Here is a 16,705-nt window from a genome sequence, read left to right on the forward strand (position 1 = left end):
AGTAGGATGTTTATTTGTCGGAGCACAGAGAGAAAGAACATTTTTTTATATCGCTGCCAAATGACCATATGTAGCATTGTGGCTGCCATTGCATCCTGGCCGGCGTCGGGCGCGGCCGCCTCTTTGAGGCAGTTCATTCTGCTTCGCGGCGAGTTCGGCGGTCGGGCGCGTCGGGCCGCGCGTGAGCGCGGAGTCAGGCCGTCGACAGGGCAATTGGGAGAACTTTTTTTCTTCGGCGTCCGCATGAATCCGAGCGTGTGTGTCGGGCGACGTTTTTTGGCCGTTAGCAGGAGAGCAGGGTAAGTATAACATTTATAAATAAACTGTACAGTAAACCGTTTTGTATACATTACAGGTAAAGTTACACAGTAAAAAAATCGATATGAAATATAAAATAAAAACAACCCGAAAAGGTAAGTCTTAACGTGTATACATGAACTGTACAGGTACAGTTACACAATAAAAATCGATAATACGAAATATAAAATGACACTAAAAGTTATACAATTTATAAATGAACTGTCAACATTTTGGTATATAACAGTATTCAATAGAAAAACAACAGATTGACATCGTATAATATCCTGTCATGTAAACGTCTCGTAGGCCATTTTGAATGGATTTTGATTTCCGTTTTGTCGGAACGGAACACGGTCTTAACTGATGTTACCTGCATATGTACCTGCGTGTCAAATAGTAGACTATTTAAATAAAACTGACATGCAACACTGATACCTTTGGGGGAATATTAATTCAGAAAACTATACAAATCTGCACTTGACACTGAAAAAATACAAACTTCAAGGCAGAGTGTTGTTCACTTCATAATCTAATACTATAACGCCAAAAAGTATACAAACACGTGGATGAGAATCCTCAATGTATTTATCAATAAATATAATGGGTAGCTCATTTTGACTTGGTCATGTCAAAAGTAGCTTCCATGCTACTTCCATGCTAAGTGTGAGCACCCCTGCTCTAAATTGTCCTGAGGTGTTATTTTAAGTATGAGTGGTTGTTCGCCTATGTGTGTCCTGGAACCTGATTCAGTTCAGGGTATATTTGAACTGCCCAAAGACTGCAGACATTGACTCCAGCACTTATTAGAAAATTAATCAATTCAAACGTATTTTGATTCAAATGAATAGACATTGGTCTTCACTTCCTCAGCAAGTCACAGTAAGGTGAGTGATTCTTTGCGGAGGATAAAGAGCGGATGCCTGTGAGTATTGTTATATCTGTCTGCACTATTTATGCTCCAATATCAGTTGCTGAAAGCGCTGTAATGACCTAACATTAATGCTCGCTTCATTAGCCTGCCGCTGGCAGTTTGCATTATGCTAGAAGTGGCAGTAAACAACCGGAAGATTTTTTTTTTCTTACTTGTTCACTAGCTCCCAAACCTCACTCATTGTCACTTCTATCTAAAATATTTGCAGACAAGCTAAAATGCAAAACCAGCCCGTTAGAAACTCCAATCTAAAAAAAGGAGTAACGGATCACTCTCAAGGTGTCATTGAACACGTCGTATTGAATGACTTATCCTTTACAGAACAATTTTCTGTCACTCGTAATACATTGGGCGTTTGGTTCCATAACATGGACGTCGTCCAGGTTTTCATCCACACCTTGATGAGAATGATGACATCCACTATTAAGAATGGTGTATGTTAGCATCCTAGCAACCCAGGGCTTTAGTAGTTCTTTTTTTCAGTTTTAACATCCGAGGGATGAAAGACGTCAATGCAAAATGAGTCATCTTCACAGTGCGAGTTTAGTCATGAATGAATATGGACATCAATAGTCAGCCATCAGAAAGTCTTCATATATTCAAAGTTCTGTCTACCAGTTCTCCGGTTGGACCCGTGCAGCCTTCTTGTGGTTCTAATTGTACGTCCGTCAGACCAACATGAACGGCCTCTCCTCCGCGCGCGGGCTGTACAGATTGGACAGCATGTATGCGGAGAAGAAACTGAATTCTGCGACGTAGCTGAGTTCAAAAAGCTCCAGGTTGGCGCTGAGGATCCACTCAAAAACAGCTGACATGTGCACGTAGTAGTAGTCATGGTGGGCGAAGCAGAACGCGTCTGAGTGAGGCTTGGTGTTAAAGATTAACAAGGATTCAGGCTTGGAATTCAAGAAACATATATTACTGCCAGATTTTCTCAAAAATACTGGTGAAGAGTTTATTTGACTTTTAAAAATAGACACGTTTACGAAAATAAAAAATGTAAGATGTCCATGTTTTTATGTTCCTGTTGTGCTTATTACAGTGATACATTGGCTTTTACGAACTTAAGTGGTTCCCAGACAGCGTGTAAGCTGAAAAGTGTGTATCCCAAAAAAATATTTCCCATAAGAAACCATTAAAATGAGAATAATCCGTTCCCAGGTCCTGATAAAACCTAATTTTCTACTTTCTAATTTTCTAAGCCTTAAGACTACACAAAATATACATTATTATATGTATAATAAATGTGCTATGGTATTATAATTAAAGAAATAAACTGCACTGTATAATAAAGTCATTTTATTTACCTTTGTGATGGTCGATGGCTTGATGGAATGGAGTGGCCGGTTTCATCAGCATTACACACTTGATAAGGAACGTAGCCTTCTTCTTTCACCATCTTGAGGAATGATCCCTTGTAGGTGCTTTCTTTGTGATAATTGTATCTAGTTCTTCATCAATTGTGATCTGTTTAGCTGGGTTGATAGCTTTTTGCATCAAGTGTACAGATGGCTTGTGCGTGTTATTTGTGGAACCTGATTGATGGGATATTTTAACCTTCCAGTCTACACTCTGCTTTTGAACTATCAAAGTTGAAACAAGTCCAAATTTCACTTTTTCTATCCATTTTCTCACCATTTCACTTTTGTTTTATTTTCACTTTAGTTTTTTTGTTTCATGCTCTGTCGTCTCCCTTTCTTGTGTGTTTTATCACTCTCTCTGTCGTCTGCCTGTCGCTTTAATATTTACCCCCCCCCCCCCCCGCACCTTCCATTGCTGCGTTCTTGACCAATCACGTGGCTTTAACCAAAGACGCCATTTTGTTTTTGGGAGAACGGCCTCACTCCTCTCTCTCTGTCTGTAAACCCCAGCCCCTTACTGCTGCGTTCTTGACCAATCACGTGGCTTTAACCGACGACTGGGGCTGGGGAATAGAGGATAAAACAATCTGCCACCATTTTCTTGTTAGGAGAATGGGCTTGTTCGCGAACGACACATCACTCATTGTGGCAGCTCCGTGTGTATCCCGAAAATTAGTTTGTATGCCAAGGTAAATGTTTTATAAATGTAACGTTCGTAAACCGAAAAGTTCGTAAGCCAAGGGTTTCATAAACAGAGGTATCACTGTATTTTGCTTTGTGTTGACTATTATGTGAAGTGCTTTTTTTACACCTGCAGCTGTTGTGAAAGCGCTATATAGATTAGGATACATACAGTATATTGCATTGTATTGTATTGTATTGTTTTGTATTGGATTGGATTAAACATAATTATTTTTGATATCTGGTTTGTGAAATTAAAAGCTTTTCTTTTCCTGATAATTAATAGGAAAATATATTTTGGGGCAGTAAATAATTAGCATTTTATTGTTTGACATTTTTTTAAAGATTTTTGGAGGGGGTGCGAAGCAGTGATTTTTTTTCACCTTTTATATAATTGTAAGAAAATGTGTGTTTCCCTTTTATGCACATAATATTCCTGTTCTATTTTCGAGGGGGAAAAATGTGTTGGTTTCTTCAAAAATATGCCATACAATTTTTTTCTGACATTTTTTTCCTCATTAAAAACGTAGTATTTTTTTCATTCTACATGTCATTTTGAGGAAAACGTATTTTCAATTATTTATTTTACAGAGAAAGTTGTCATCCTCTTTGAAAAAAATATATTTTGAAAAAAAGTAGAACATTTCTTTAAATCTTCTTGAAGAATTCATACCTGTCAACCTCCATGGCTCCATGCCCTCACAAACTGTCGTATTTTCCCTGACAAAATACAAACCAGAGTTGGTCAGCCCTGCACACATCCTGTTCCAACACCATGAAATGACTCCATTACATTGTCGCAAGTAGTGCTTCTCCAATCTTTTACACCAAAGTTCCACTTCAAAAAATATTTGGCCATCCAAGCGCGACCATCATTAAAACCTAGCAGTGTTATACAAGATAAATATTTAATACAGTCAGACTTTGGTTTTCGTACGTCTCAGTTCTCGACCAAAAATTGTAGATTTTTTATGCCTCGGTTTACAACCACAAATCAGTTCTCGAACAAACTGAGCGCACCTGAATGCACCCAACTCTCCACACACTTCACACTTGAAGAATCCATACCTGTCAACCTCCATGGCTCCATGCCCTCACAAATTGTCGTATTTTCCCTGACAAAATACAAAATAATCTGACACCATATTTTTTTCTACGTTTTTGGCGTGGCTCTTTGTATCAAAATGCGTCTCTAAATCAGAGAAACCGGAGGCAGCTACTTTCACGTCTTTTTTGCAAGCAACACAATACGATTATTCCACACCTTTCTTCAAAGTTTAGTATTAATCCCTTATCCCTCGTTTCGTCCTGAGATTTGCTCCTCTTTATTCCCACTCTTAGTGATGCTTGCCTCTTCCATTTAACGTATGGCGTTTTAATTCAGGTATCGGCCATTGCAACTTGATTATTGCATTCAAAGAAATTTCAAAGTGATGTTGTAATGTGGGCTGCTGCTCTTCTCTGCTTTCGCTTTGTTGACGTGTGATCGGAATGATGCACTGGGAAATCCCCAGGCGGCAGATGTACAGTAGCATCAAACCGCTCGCTTCGTTTGCAACGAAAAAAACGATACCGAGATAGAGGCTCCCGCGGCGTACTCGTTTGACTTGATTGATTGATTTGCCGTTTCGTGATAGTCGGTGTATACCGGATGGTACCCATAATTGACAAATTTGCGTTTTTCCGTACAGATTTTCTTGTCCGTCGCACACGTCTTAAAATGCATAATAAACGTACTTTGTATGGGAAAAATGTACAGGTTCACAGGTATGTAAATCACTAATAAAAACAATTAAAAAAAAGGATACAGCAGATAGTCAGGATGATCTGTTGCACCGTAGACACAATGCGCAGCGGGTAGAGTAATCTCTCATATCCTGTCAGCAGATATCGACCAGTCAGAGCGCAAAGCAGGACCGTGTAGCAGCAAATGCACACGAAGCTCACTCCTGCCCCCACGTGGTGCAGCAGGGTCAGGTACCCAGGCTGATGGCAGTGAAAAACAAACAACACAGTATAGTAACCCAAGAGCATTATGACTAGAATTTAATGCAATAGTATTTAATGCCCTTCACACCAAAAAAGACTTGGAACAGCCTAGAGCACATGTGTCAAAGTAAAGGCACTGGGGCCAAATCTGGCCCGCCACATCATTTTATTCGGCCCGCTAGAGCAAATCAAGCATGTCAAGTGCCAGGATGCTTTCTAAAGATCTAAAGTTGACTTCAGATTTGAAAACTAGTTATTCATTCATTTGTTGTGTTCTAGATGTAATATGTGGAGGAGATGAAGCATTCTAATGCTTTCCCCAAATCCAGAACGATCCTTTAGAGAAAAGCGTGACTTCAATGTGGCCCGGGCAAAAAAAGACATTGACACACCTGGCCAAGAGACAGTACAAGATGGCGGCAAAGCACTTCATAAGACGCAGTTTAACTCATTCACTGCCATTCCCGAAATTAGCTTCAGCTGTTGTTAAAGCGCTATATAAACCAATATGTGTGAATTGCATTGTAGTTTGGACAGCCGCCCTCATTTCAAGCTCAGATAACCCCAGACCCATATCATTTAGGAATGAACTATTTATTTCTGATGAAAGATGGTTTCTTATGCTGCATTGAATATTTATGTACTCCTAAAGCTCAATATTCTGTGGGTTCTGGAATTTGAATGAAAATGACAACAACCCTGGCACTGGACTGGCCACATTTTTGCACGTTTGGCAGTGAATGAGTTAGTACATCTGCAATTATTTGGCCTCAAGAAAAAGATGGTGCCATGGTAATACTTGTATAGCATCCAATGATTTGGCATAGCACTGATTGCCATGTTACTCCATGTCATTGATTACATTATGACATACATATTATTCCCGCTGTCATGTAATTAGTAATACATGAATATAGAATAAAGTTTTAATTAAGTTTTAATGTAAATTTGTAATGAGAATTTTGTGATTCTGATCTGTACCTTCTGTTACTGTACTGCAGATGTGTCAAACTCATTTGTTGCCGCGGGCCACGTTGTCGTAACGGCTTCCTCTCGAGGGCCGTTATGAATTTGGGGAAACCATTAGAATCTCCTCCACGTATTACATACAGAACACACAACACATTAAACAATAACTACTTTTCAAATCGGAAGTCAAGAATAATGACTGTTATTGTGGTTTACATACAACTTGAAATTTTGGTTCGGACTTTAGAAAGCATCATTGCACTTGACATGCATGATTTTCAGTACTTTTGCAGGCCGAATAAAATTATGTGGCGGGCCAGATTTGGCCCCCAGGCCTTGACTTTGGCACCTGTGCTGTACTGGATAATTAAACAGGCAGAAACAGGACGTTTCAGAATTTGTAGCCATGTTATTAAAATGTTCTCTGTACATTATTCTGTGACTACGCCGTAGTTGTCCGTGTGAATTTATGGATTGTGTGTTATGAACATACATAACGGTAATTAAATATGGCGAGGAAATATTTCTCAGAAACTCGTGACTATATTATTGCATCATTATTACACATAACACACGTGCGTGGCTATCTGTTTCCACTGCTATCGTGTAGTTGGTATTAATCCTGCAATCTTACTTGAATGCTTACTATCACCTAAGAATATTTGTTGTGAAACGTAGCATGAATAACCAGTATTGTCACAAGTGCATCGTTCCACAATTTGTCATCGTTGTCGACCTTCCTGCTTGTAAAGCAGGGATGAAACAAAAAATATTTTAAGAGCGCTGTATTTCCTGTCTATCCACTGTGCACTTTTTACTGTGCAAAACAAGCCTGGTGACATACTGCGGCTCAGAAATGACGGCATGTCCTGACACACGGGAGAACCGAACAAACGCATTTGTGTGGTGAATGACGTTATCAGGCTTGCTCAATCGCTCGCAGATATGCTCCAAAACTTACGTTACAGTTTCCGGCGGCGAATGATCCCATGGAGGCCACCACGCCAAAGGCCAGCGCAAATCTGCTCAAAGTCGCAAGGTGCCCGCTTTTTTCCAGGATGTGGGCATGGTGGAATATGGAGAAGAGCAAAACTACAAAAGTAGATATTCAGATCAACAGTGTTTTTCTTTTTCAGTATACCGTGCATCTGGAAAGTACACAGGGCCAAATATAAGACAAAGAAAATAGGTTATTGTGGCGATGAAATAGAATACTAATAACGTGGACGCCAAAAGGTCATTGGTGCCTGGGAAACATTAATTTGTGGCCATACAGGAGGTATTATGCACAGAAAAAAAGGACTCATTTGTGGTTATGAAATAACTATCATGTACACTAAAATACTAGTTGTGACCACAGAATACTCATTTGGGTCCAGGAATGACTTAGTATATTGTGCGCATAAGATACGATTTGTAGCTGCAAAAATCCTCATTTGGGCCAAAGTAAATGGTGGCACACACCAAAAAATAATTCTCGCTCAGCTGTGGCCGTAACATATTATTTTGTGGCTCTGGGGGAAGAAAAAATGGAGAAATTAGCCCGAAATTAGACTGACTTGATTCAGCCATGGAATTCGGTTTTTAATGTGTCGTATTATCATTTCTTTTGGTGTTTCACTTTTGGCATTATTTTACTCTACTATGCTATGCTATGCTATGCTATGCTATGCTATGCTATGCTATGCTATGTTACATTTTATTTTATTTTTGTTTATTATTTTATTTTATTTTCCAGACCGCTTTATCCTCATTCCAGTAGCGGAGGGTGCTGGAGCCTATCCGAGCAGTCTTCGGGTACTATCTGGAGGACATCCTGAATTGGTTGCCAGCCAATCGCAGGGCACACAGAGACAAACACCATCAACACTTACACCGAGGGACAATTTGGAGCGTTCATAGCCTGCAATGCATGTTTTTGGAATGTAGGAGGAAACCAGAGGACCTGGAGAAAACCCACGCGGGCCCAGGGAGAACATGCAAACTCCACACAGGGAGGCCAGAGCACGACTCGAACTCACAACCTCTGCACTGTGAAGCTGGCGTGCTGACCATTTGAGTATTTATTTATTTATTGGCCATTTATTTATTCATTTCGCCAATAATTTTCATTTTTAACTTATCATACCGTGTATTTGTGGGTGGATAATGCACTTTACTTTAGGTGTTAGTCAGCCCTTGCACAAACATCTCGAGTTGGGGTTTTGGTATGTTTTGTTCTATTTAAGTCTATTTGAACCTTTTCAGGGACAGAGGTTTCTCCAGTGGATATCTTATCATATTACAGGTTTTAATTATTTTTACATGAAAGGGTTCTGACTCTTTCTCAGTTTTTTTTTTTTTTTTTTTTACTTGAATTTTCGTCTTTTCCTCAGGTTGTCATCGGCACGTCTTGTGTGTTGCTTTTGACATCTCGAAATAAGACTACAAGTTCATCGTGGACAAAGTAAAAGCACTGTGATTGCTTTCCAGGTGCACCGCATTGAGTATTGCGTCAAGTTTAGAATCGGTAAACTCACACAGAAAGGAGCCAGCGTTGATGGTCGCTGTGAAAAGTGAATTCTCCGGGACATTGGTTCCACTTGTGCTGCAAGTTTCGTTTTTTCGTCACTTTCAATTCAGCTGACATAATAATACACGATACAATTTGATATACTGTACAGTATTGTTGTTACCTTATGGTGGGCACTTTACAGCACTCAGTGGTGTGATTGACAGTGCAAAAATTCTCCCCCCACCTAAGCGAGGAGGGAATTTTTTTTTTCAAATTATTATTTTTATTAATGTTTTTGTCGTGGTGGCAGTGAAATCAAACTCACCAGTCTGTGAGCGAACACACGTGTCGTTTCGAGTACGCCAAGCCATATCTGGAATTATGCGACAAAAATATGGACACATTAAAAACAATGATGAGTAAAAGTTAAAGAAAGCAATGAGGGGGGGGGGTGCACTAAATATATTGAATTGCCCCGAATGAGCATCATGTTACATTCAGTCAAGGATGTCAAACCAATTGTCATCAGGGGTCTCGTTTCAGTGACCACTTTCCTTGGAGGGTCATTATGACTGATATCATTTAAAAAAAAGAAAATAAAAATTATAAATCAAGAATAGTTGTTAATCACACTTATGTATTCGTTACTGCAATGAGGTGTTTGGCAACAAGAACATGTTTACAATGTCTGTCTTATTTACTTCATTGGACAGTAGACATTTTTATTCATATTTTACCAATTGCCATGGAAGTTGCACTGTTTAATTTACCACATAAAATGATGTAGCGGGCCAGATTTGGCCCACCTTGATATTGAAACCTGTCCATTAATCAGAATAAAAAATATTAAATTAAATTCAATATCATTGAATGAGAAGTAAAATCAAATCCTGATGCCACATTGCCCCTTCAATATTGTGATTTTGATTTTTTTCCCCAAACCACTCAACATTATTTGGCACTAAATAAATAAAATAAAATATATTCTAATGTACATCAAATTTACCCTGACAACAGAACAACTGATGTTGTCGATTTGAATTGGATTAATTGTTCAGCACAATTTTTAATGCAATATTTACATTTTTTGTCCCACCTACAGTGTATAATGTATGCATATTTCGAACATGTAGTAATGTGACAATTCCAAACATGACTATTTGCATTGTCATGAAAGGCATGGCAATTGGAAACAGCAGATACACCGACAGAAAGCCGGCATCTCAAGTGTACTTACACAGCCCACGTTCCGATGAAGGATGTCAGCGAGAGGGCCACAGGGAAGAACACCCAGAGCTTCATGTCTCAGAAAGTGACAGAAAAAAAGTTGACGTGAAATATTCCCTTCTGTCGCTTTCCTCGCTGTCAGTTGGGGCTCCCGCTGTCGAGCTTATACCGACATCTTTCTGATCAAGTATGAGACGTCAGCTTCTGTTTTGCGTATTCGTCTCCACCCCCTCTGACACACCTCGCCTCTGCTACAGAACAAACGTGATGCGGGACGTGGTTTGGAATTACCTGTTTGTTCTCAAGGAATCACTCGCTGTTCTGTTCATTTTTTGATAGTCATTATCTTTTGTGTGTTATTTTTGTGGGTGTCATTATTCAGTTCAGGGTCATTTCATGTTTGTTGAAGATGAATCACCTTCAAACTAAAAGCATTTTTCCATTCCAATTAAGTTAATTGGTTAATGTTCTTTCCACACACTTAGTAAATGTTTTACTTTTGTTTTTGTTTTCAGTAAAGTATACTAGATCACCCAAGCATTTTACTCGACGATTAAATGATACGTGCCAATATTAGGTTAACGTAGCAATTAGCAGGGCTGGCCCTTCGCCCTGCTGCTGGCTTGTGTCATCAATGACTCATTCTTTTTGCATCCTGTGTTGGTTTTTCCACGTGACATGCAGGGCAGGAGTTTAACACGTTACAGCACGAGCAGGCTAGCGTCGCTTGGAGTGCTAATTCTCAGTGTTTATCTTGTCGAGGTGAGCCAAATAATACCGGAAAGCTCAAATACGTACTTGGGGTTAGTTTCAGCTGTACCCCAAACAACAATTACACGACAATTGAATTGGTGAAAAAAGTTTCATGCTATACCTCAACAATTCTGTCCCAAAATGTTCTCAATTCTTACATATTTTCAGCTCATATTGCAAACATATATACTCAAGTGATTTTCGGAACAAATCACTGCAATCACTTTTGAGGGTACCTTAAAAATCAACAGCTGCTGACGGCCAGAGGGCTCTAGATGAATAACTCACAATTGTAAAACATCAAACACAAACAAATCCGTCAATGACGTTGATATAATCATTATTTTAAAATCAAAACACGTCTTTTAATGCGTCACTGCTATTTATTTTAATAACTTTACTTAACATATTTAATTTACAATACTCAATTGCAATATTCAATTTTCAATGTCGGATCAAAAATCACATTTAGAATATGTCTAAAACAGAAATATCATAACTATTTGTTATAAAAAAAAATAAATCGAATAAAATTAGCCGCGATCTGTCGTGAAATTATTCTGATTATGAGGTCATTGGAGGAGATTGGTGGCGTCACCAACGTACTTTTCAAAACAGTTAAGATGGCGGCGCACATGAGACAGACTTTCTGTCCATTGCTACGGATTTCGAGAAATACCACCCTTATTCGGTGTGAACTCCTTCGAAACTACATTTTATAATCCGCTGAACAATTGATACGTGAGGCGTGACAATTGTATCAAGCAATGTGTATTCCACGAACGAGCTGAGCTAATTCATTAGCGAGCTGCTTCTATGAAGCAGTTTTTGAAATTGAAACGTTTAGTTTCACTTTGTGTAGTCATCACGTATTCTAGCTAGTAATTATAATAGCGCCCGTGGCTTCATTTGGTGTTTTGCCATACTCGTTCAGGGTTAAATTACATCAGATTGAAATTGCATACGTGAGCTAACTGCTAACAGCGCGCATCAAAACAAACATGTCCGTTTGAGAAATGTTGTATATTAATGCACGTTTGTAATTTCTCATAGGTTTCCAGAACGAATTGGACTTCCCTACCATACGCACGTAAGCAGGAAAGTCCTTTTTAAACCCTGCAACAGAAGCACACACGTCCCAAGTGAGTTGTTTGACCGCTGGCGGCCATTTTCTTAACTTTAAGCTTATTTTACGCATGTTTTTGTTCGTTCGTAGTACGACAGGTTTCCATCCTGACTGAAGATACCCCAAACCCAAGAAGCTTGAAGTTTCTTCCAGATAAGCCGGTTTTGGGAAGCGGGACACTGGATTTTCCCTCTCATAGTTCAACAGAGTGTTCATCTTTAGCTCGGTTTGGATTCATTATCTCCTTTTTAAAGTCTTGTAGTTTCCTGTTTTATATTGGCCTGACCAACTCGTGGTCTTCTGGTACCATTTCTGAATGAATCAAGTTTGGTAGAATAATCAATAACGCAACAATGACAACAACATTCATGATTTCTACAGGGACCTGTTTGAAATCGAAGGAGTGAAAAGTGTGTTCTTTGGCCCAGACTTCATCACCGTCACAAAAGTACGTTTTGAATGAAAAACAGGGGATATCATTTACCCTGCTAAAATAAGAAACTGAAAAACAATGCTGAAGAAAAACACATTTATGAAACCCGTATACCAGGCCCCAATATATACTGTCCATATTTAGAACCTTCATAAACTTAGGGTGTCCTTAACAGATAGATGAGGACTTGGAGTGGACAAATATCAAACACAGTGCCCTGGAGGCTATGGCGAAATTCTTTGAGAGCGGTGACCCCATCACAACAGGAGACGTGCACCCAGAAAGTAGTGAGTTTCAGAGAACTGAGGAGGAGCGAGCTCGAGAAATTATTCAAATGTCGATTTTGTGACATGTAGGTGTCTCTGAAGATGATGACGAAGTGGTGTTGATGATTAAGGAACTTCTTGACACCAGAATCAGGTAAATGTAGATTATATTATGTATCAATATGTGTTTAGAGCAGGGGTGGGCAAACTTTTTGACTCGCGGGCCGCACTGGGTTCTAAAATTTGACAGAGGGGCCGGGCCAGGAGCATTTGGAGGGAGTGTTTGGGCCGGAAATACTAAACCTAAAGCATTAAAGGACAACCGACGCCTCCCGACAAGTTATGTCCATAATTTATAAAATCACTTCAAATGACTTTGACTGAGCGTATTTTACAAAGATTCCACAGCATATAGCTATAGTTTACGTTCTAAGACTTGTGCTGTATATTCACTAAGTCTTGTTTTCGAGTTGATGACGATCCCCATGTGACGTCACGTTTGGACCGCCCCTGACCGAGAAAGCGACACACAATGCATTTTGGGTACTTTGTTTGGTCTGAAAATTTCGTGTTGATGGCGAAATTAGAAGGAAAACACATAAATAACGCCATGGTGAATCGTGTGTTGCACCAAGACAACTATTTGATATTCGCTGACACATTCCCAGCTGACAAATCAGCCCATTACCAACGGAGCTTGGGTGCAATCTTCTGCATTTTCTGGGTGCTACATTGCTGTCATTGGCGGCTCGAATTGATATGGGAGGACTCCTTGAATCATTTGCAAACATTTATGCTTTCCTCTTCAGAACTATTTGAATCATATTCATAACTGGATGAGTAACAAGAAAACATCTTCTCCGAATCTGAAGCCATTGTTTTGATTCTCGAGCAAGGCAAGACGTCATGGCGTGACGTCACGAACAAAGGGGTGGGACCTTCTGAAACTGGCCATTTCCGGATTCATTTTGAAGTCATTTTTACTGGTGTTTTTCATTTAACTAAAAATATCAGCCTGCCTGTTTTGGGTATTATAGATGCTATAAAACGTTTTTATAATGTCAGTGGGAAACACAAAAAAATGGTTCCGGTTGTCCTTTAAATGTAGTGTGTACAAACCTCATAGCACAGTAAGAACCCAATTTATTAACTGTCTTTCAAATGTGAAAAATATCCATGATCAGTTAATAAATTTGTCTCAAGGAATATGGCGTTTACATACTATTTCGCAGATACTTTGAGGAGGAAATGGAAATAGATTAAAATAACATGCACTGTGATTCATCAAGATTGCGTCTGTTTTTAATAGGTTTTCATTGAAGGGGCAAAGTTAAAGAAATCAACATTTATTGAAAAATGGAATCACTTTCAACATTCAAAACATATTATTCCACAACGAAATATTCAAGCTCAATAATACCTACTTGTGTTAAATTCCGCCAAATCATAGATGGTTTGTCCTGACCGCGCGCTCAACAAACTCCTCACTGACGCCCTCGCCTTCACGCGCAAACAATACACGTGTACCGTCGCCGAGCACAAAGACATAGGCAACCTGCAGTGAAATTTGCATACTCGGCACGGCAGCCAATCAGAAGCATGCTGCTTTCTTCCGGACTTTCGCAAGCGTTATAAAGTCGTGCAATTGCATATCATTTTCCAAAATAGATGCACAGAACCTCAGCCCAGAAGAAAGATTCAATAGAAGCTAACAACATATGTGACGCTACAAAACGTACATTTACATTAAACCGTGACTGTAAAGTGTACGTGAGACTCATGAAAGGGGCTGAGTGGCTCGTAGGAAGCAATGCAAACGTTGCATTGTGCACCACAATGACAATCGACTACTGCAGCAAAATCAAGCCATGCACATTTACCGTAAATTAAGCAAGGTAGCATTTGTAGTAGGTACAATGTTGACAATGTTTTTTAATGTGATTAGTTGTCTCATTGTGCTTCAGGTTGGGAAAGATGGGGCAGGCAACTTCTCAGTTATCTGCCCTGTTGTCCCGCTAACTTTTTGTCATGAGTTTCAGACGCTGTTTTTACTACAATTTGGGCAGGTTCGTCGGGCCGGATTAAAAAGCCTAACGGGCCGTATGTGGCCCGCGGGCCGTAGTTTGCCCATGGCTGGTTTAGAGTAATGCTGTCCACTAGTCATGTATTGATTTATACGAGTTTTCGGACTAAAAAACGCTTGGTGTAATGAATTGTTCTGGTCATATTAAAATGAGCAGCCATGTCCATTTGATACCTCAGAAACATTTATTTGACCGCAGCAGGCATCACAACATTAACATCTCTCTTTCTCATCCCAATCCCTGCAGACCGACAGTTCAGGAGGATGGTGGTGACGTGATCTTCAAGGGCTTTGTGGACGGCACGGTGCAGCTGAAGCTGGTGGGTTCCTGCACAGGATGCCCCAGCTCCACGGTGACCCTTAAGAACGGCATTCAGAACATGATGCAGTTCTATATTCCAGAAGTTACATCGGTGGAGCAGGTAGCTATTGTGTTCAATTTTTGGCTCCTTCAGTTAAAACAACAGGATGCTATTCAAGAGCTATTCTCCATGAACCCAGGTTTATCGATGAAATGCAGGATATAGAGTCCTGTAGTTTCAAGCACCGTTTTAAATTCTACTGTTCTCATTCTCTGGACAGGTGGAAGATGAAGTCGACGAAGTCAACGCAAAGGTTTTCTCAGAGCTGGAACGCAAATTACAAGAGTAGTCATCAAGTTGATTGACAAATGCACTGGTTGATTTTCAAGAAAAGAAAGGAGAGGAACGAAGAAGGGCTGTTCCTGTGTGTTTATCTGTGCCTGCTAGCTACGGATAAAATAATCATTGTCACTTTTCTTCACAGAAATAGCATGCCTTTCCGGTAACGAAACTAATGTGGTGTGAAAATTTATCGTTTGCCTATTCTACCCACAAAAAAATAGTCCATTTTGTGAAGTTGTGCCTGTGCTGGCTTCAAATGTCTTGCTGTATTTATTTTCACTGTATACTGTATTTTTGGAGGTTTTTTTTGCATTTGTTGAATAATGATTGTGTAATACATGCTTGACTTATTAAACAGATGATCTATTGGGAAAATATGAATTAAAGAAGTGACGTGGGAGTATTCTAAATAAAAAGAACACAGCTAATTGTACTTTAGCAATTTGTGTCCATGCATTGCAATACATTTTATTTTCACTGTATACTGTTGTTTTTTTTTTTTGCATTTGTTGAATAACGATTGTGTAATAAATGCTTGATATATTAAACAGATGATCTATTGTGAAAATATGAATTAAAGAAGTGATGTGGGAGTATTCTAACTAAAAAGAACACATACTGGTCATCGAATCACAATTACATCCATTATTAAAGCCCCCAACCCTTACGATTAAAATTTACCCTCAAATTTAGAGCATAATGATTTATTGAAATGAGGTTGCAACAGTGCTAACGATGCAGTGACACAGACATTCAGTATTGTAGTACAGTACAGTCATAAAATCAGGCATATCGCGGTAGACGAACCGCGTCTACGTGGCTGGGGGGAACTCTGGCTTCACGTTACCCAGGCATTTGTCATTAATGTCCCCAGGTAGCAACGTCGGAAACCACAAAAGCTTTCGGTTCGGAGCTTTCGGGTCTTAACATCCGTGGCCTGAATCTCTTCCTTTGACCCCTTAGACAAAAATTAGTGCATCCAAAAGATGGGCTGCCAAATGAAAAACAAAGTAATGTAGTTTATTCGACACATTGTAAAAATGATGATAGTAAAGAGCAATACATTGGGGAAACTAAACAAATGCTCAAAAAACACTCAACATTGCAGGGATAATCCTAGTGGGCCTCAATTTGCAGTACATTTGCATCTAAATGCTAGCAACCACTCATATGACGACAGTGAGGTTAAAAAATATAGAAAATAGATGGATTGAAAGTGGAGTAAAATAAACTATTTTTACAAAACAGCAAAACCCTTCACTAAACCGCCATGGTGGTCTGAGGTTGCAAATTTCCCCATTGTGGGACGAATAAAGGTTTTCTGATTCTGATTCAATTTGGATCGTACTTACAACAGTCCTACGATCGTTACCACGTAGGCTTAGTCATGCTGATGAGGTAATACCAGGGCGAATGGGGCAATCAGGGCCAGTCATAGACCATAATCA

The 16,705-nt window shown here is 39.5% G+C and overlaps 2 protein-coding genes across 2 annotated transcripts; one reads left to right on the forward strand and one right to left on the reverse strand.

The window, feature by feature from the left end:
- Positions 1 to 493: 493 nt before the first annotated feature.
- Positions 494 to 10,137, reverse strand: LOC148889169 (transmembrane protein 150A). Its single transcript, XM_089011798.1, has 7 exons — positions 9,963 to 10,137; positions 9,051 to 9,098; positions 8,907 to 8,969; positions 8,751 to 8,818; positions 7,193 to 7,323; positions 5,082 to 5,259; positions 494 to 2,087 (listed from the first exon to the last, which is right to left on the reverse strand). Exons 1-7 carry the CDS (start codon positions 10,025 to 10,027, stop codon positions 1,900 to 1,902), a joined length of 741 nt encoding a protein of 246 aa, XP_088867924.1. The 5' UTR covers positions 10,028 to 10,137; the 3' UTR covers positions 494 to 1,899.
- Positions 10,138 to 11,298: 1,161 nt separating this feature from the next.
- Positions 11,299 to 15,831, forward strand: LOC148889170 (NFU1 iron-sulfur cluster scaffold homolog, mitochondrial). Its single transcript, XM_089011800.1, has 8 exons — positions 11,299 to 11,396; positions 11,759 to 11,847; positions 11,922 to 12,057; positions 12,213 to 12,279; positions 12,440 to 12,551; positions 12,621 to 12,684; positions 14,861 to 15,035; positions 15,196 to 15,831. The coding sequence occupies exons 1-8, from the start codon at positions 11,329 to 11,331 to the stop codon at positions 15,262 to 15,264; spliced, it is 780 nt and encodes a 259-aa protein (XP_088867926.1). The 5' UTR covers positions 11,299 to 11,328; the 3' UTR covers positions 15,265 to 15,831.
- The last annotated feature ends 874 nt before the right edge of the window (positions 15,832 to 16,705 follow it).

The sequence above is a fragment of the Hippocampus bargibanti genome, linkage group LG13 (assembly GCF_051943395.1).
Source record: "Hippocampus bargibanti isolate YZ-2025 linkage group LG13, ASM5194339v1, whole genome shotgun sequence".
Classification (NCBI taxonomy): Eukaryota; Metazoa; Chordata; class Actinopteri; order Syngnathiformes; family Syngnathidae; genus Hippocampus; species Hippocampus bargibanti.

Coding starts and splice junctions, on each gene's coding strand:
- LOC148889169 (XM_089011798.1), bottom strand. CDS start 10,027: ATGAAGCTCTGGGTGTTCTTCCCTGTGGCCCTCTCGCTGACATCCTTC. Junction 8,819..8,906: donor TGTAAAGTGCCCACCATAAG/GTAACAACAATA, acceptor CGAAACTTGCAG/CACAAGTGGAACCAATGTCC. Junction 2,088..5,081: donor GATCATCCTGACTATCTGCT/GTATCCTTTTTT, acceptor AGCCTCACTCAG/ACGCGTTCTGCTTCGCCCAC.
- LOC148889170 (XM_089011800.1), top strand. CDS start 11,329: ATGGCGGCGCACATGAGACAGACTTTCTGTCCATTGCTACGGATTTCG. Junction 12,552..12,620: donor AGACGTGCACCCAGAAAGTA/GTGAGTTTCAGA, acceptor TGTGACATGTAG/GTGTCTCTGAAGATGATGAC. Junction 12,685..14,860: donor CTTCTTGACACCAGAATCAG/GTAAATGTAGAT, acceptor CAATCCCTGCAG/ACCGACAGTTCAGGAGGATG.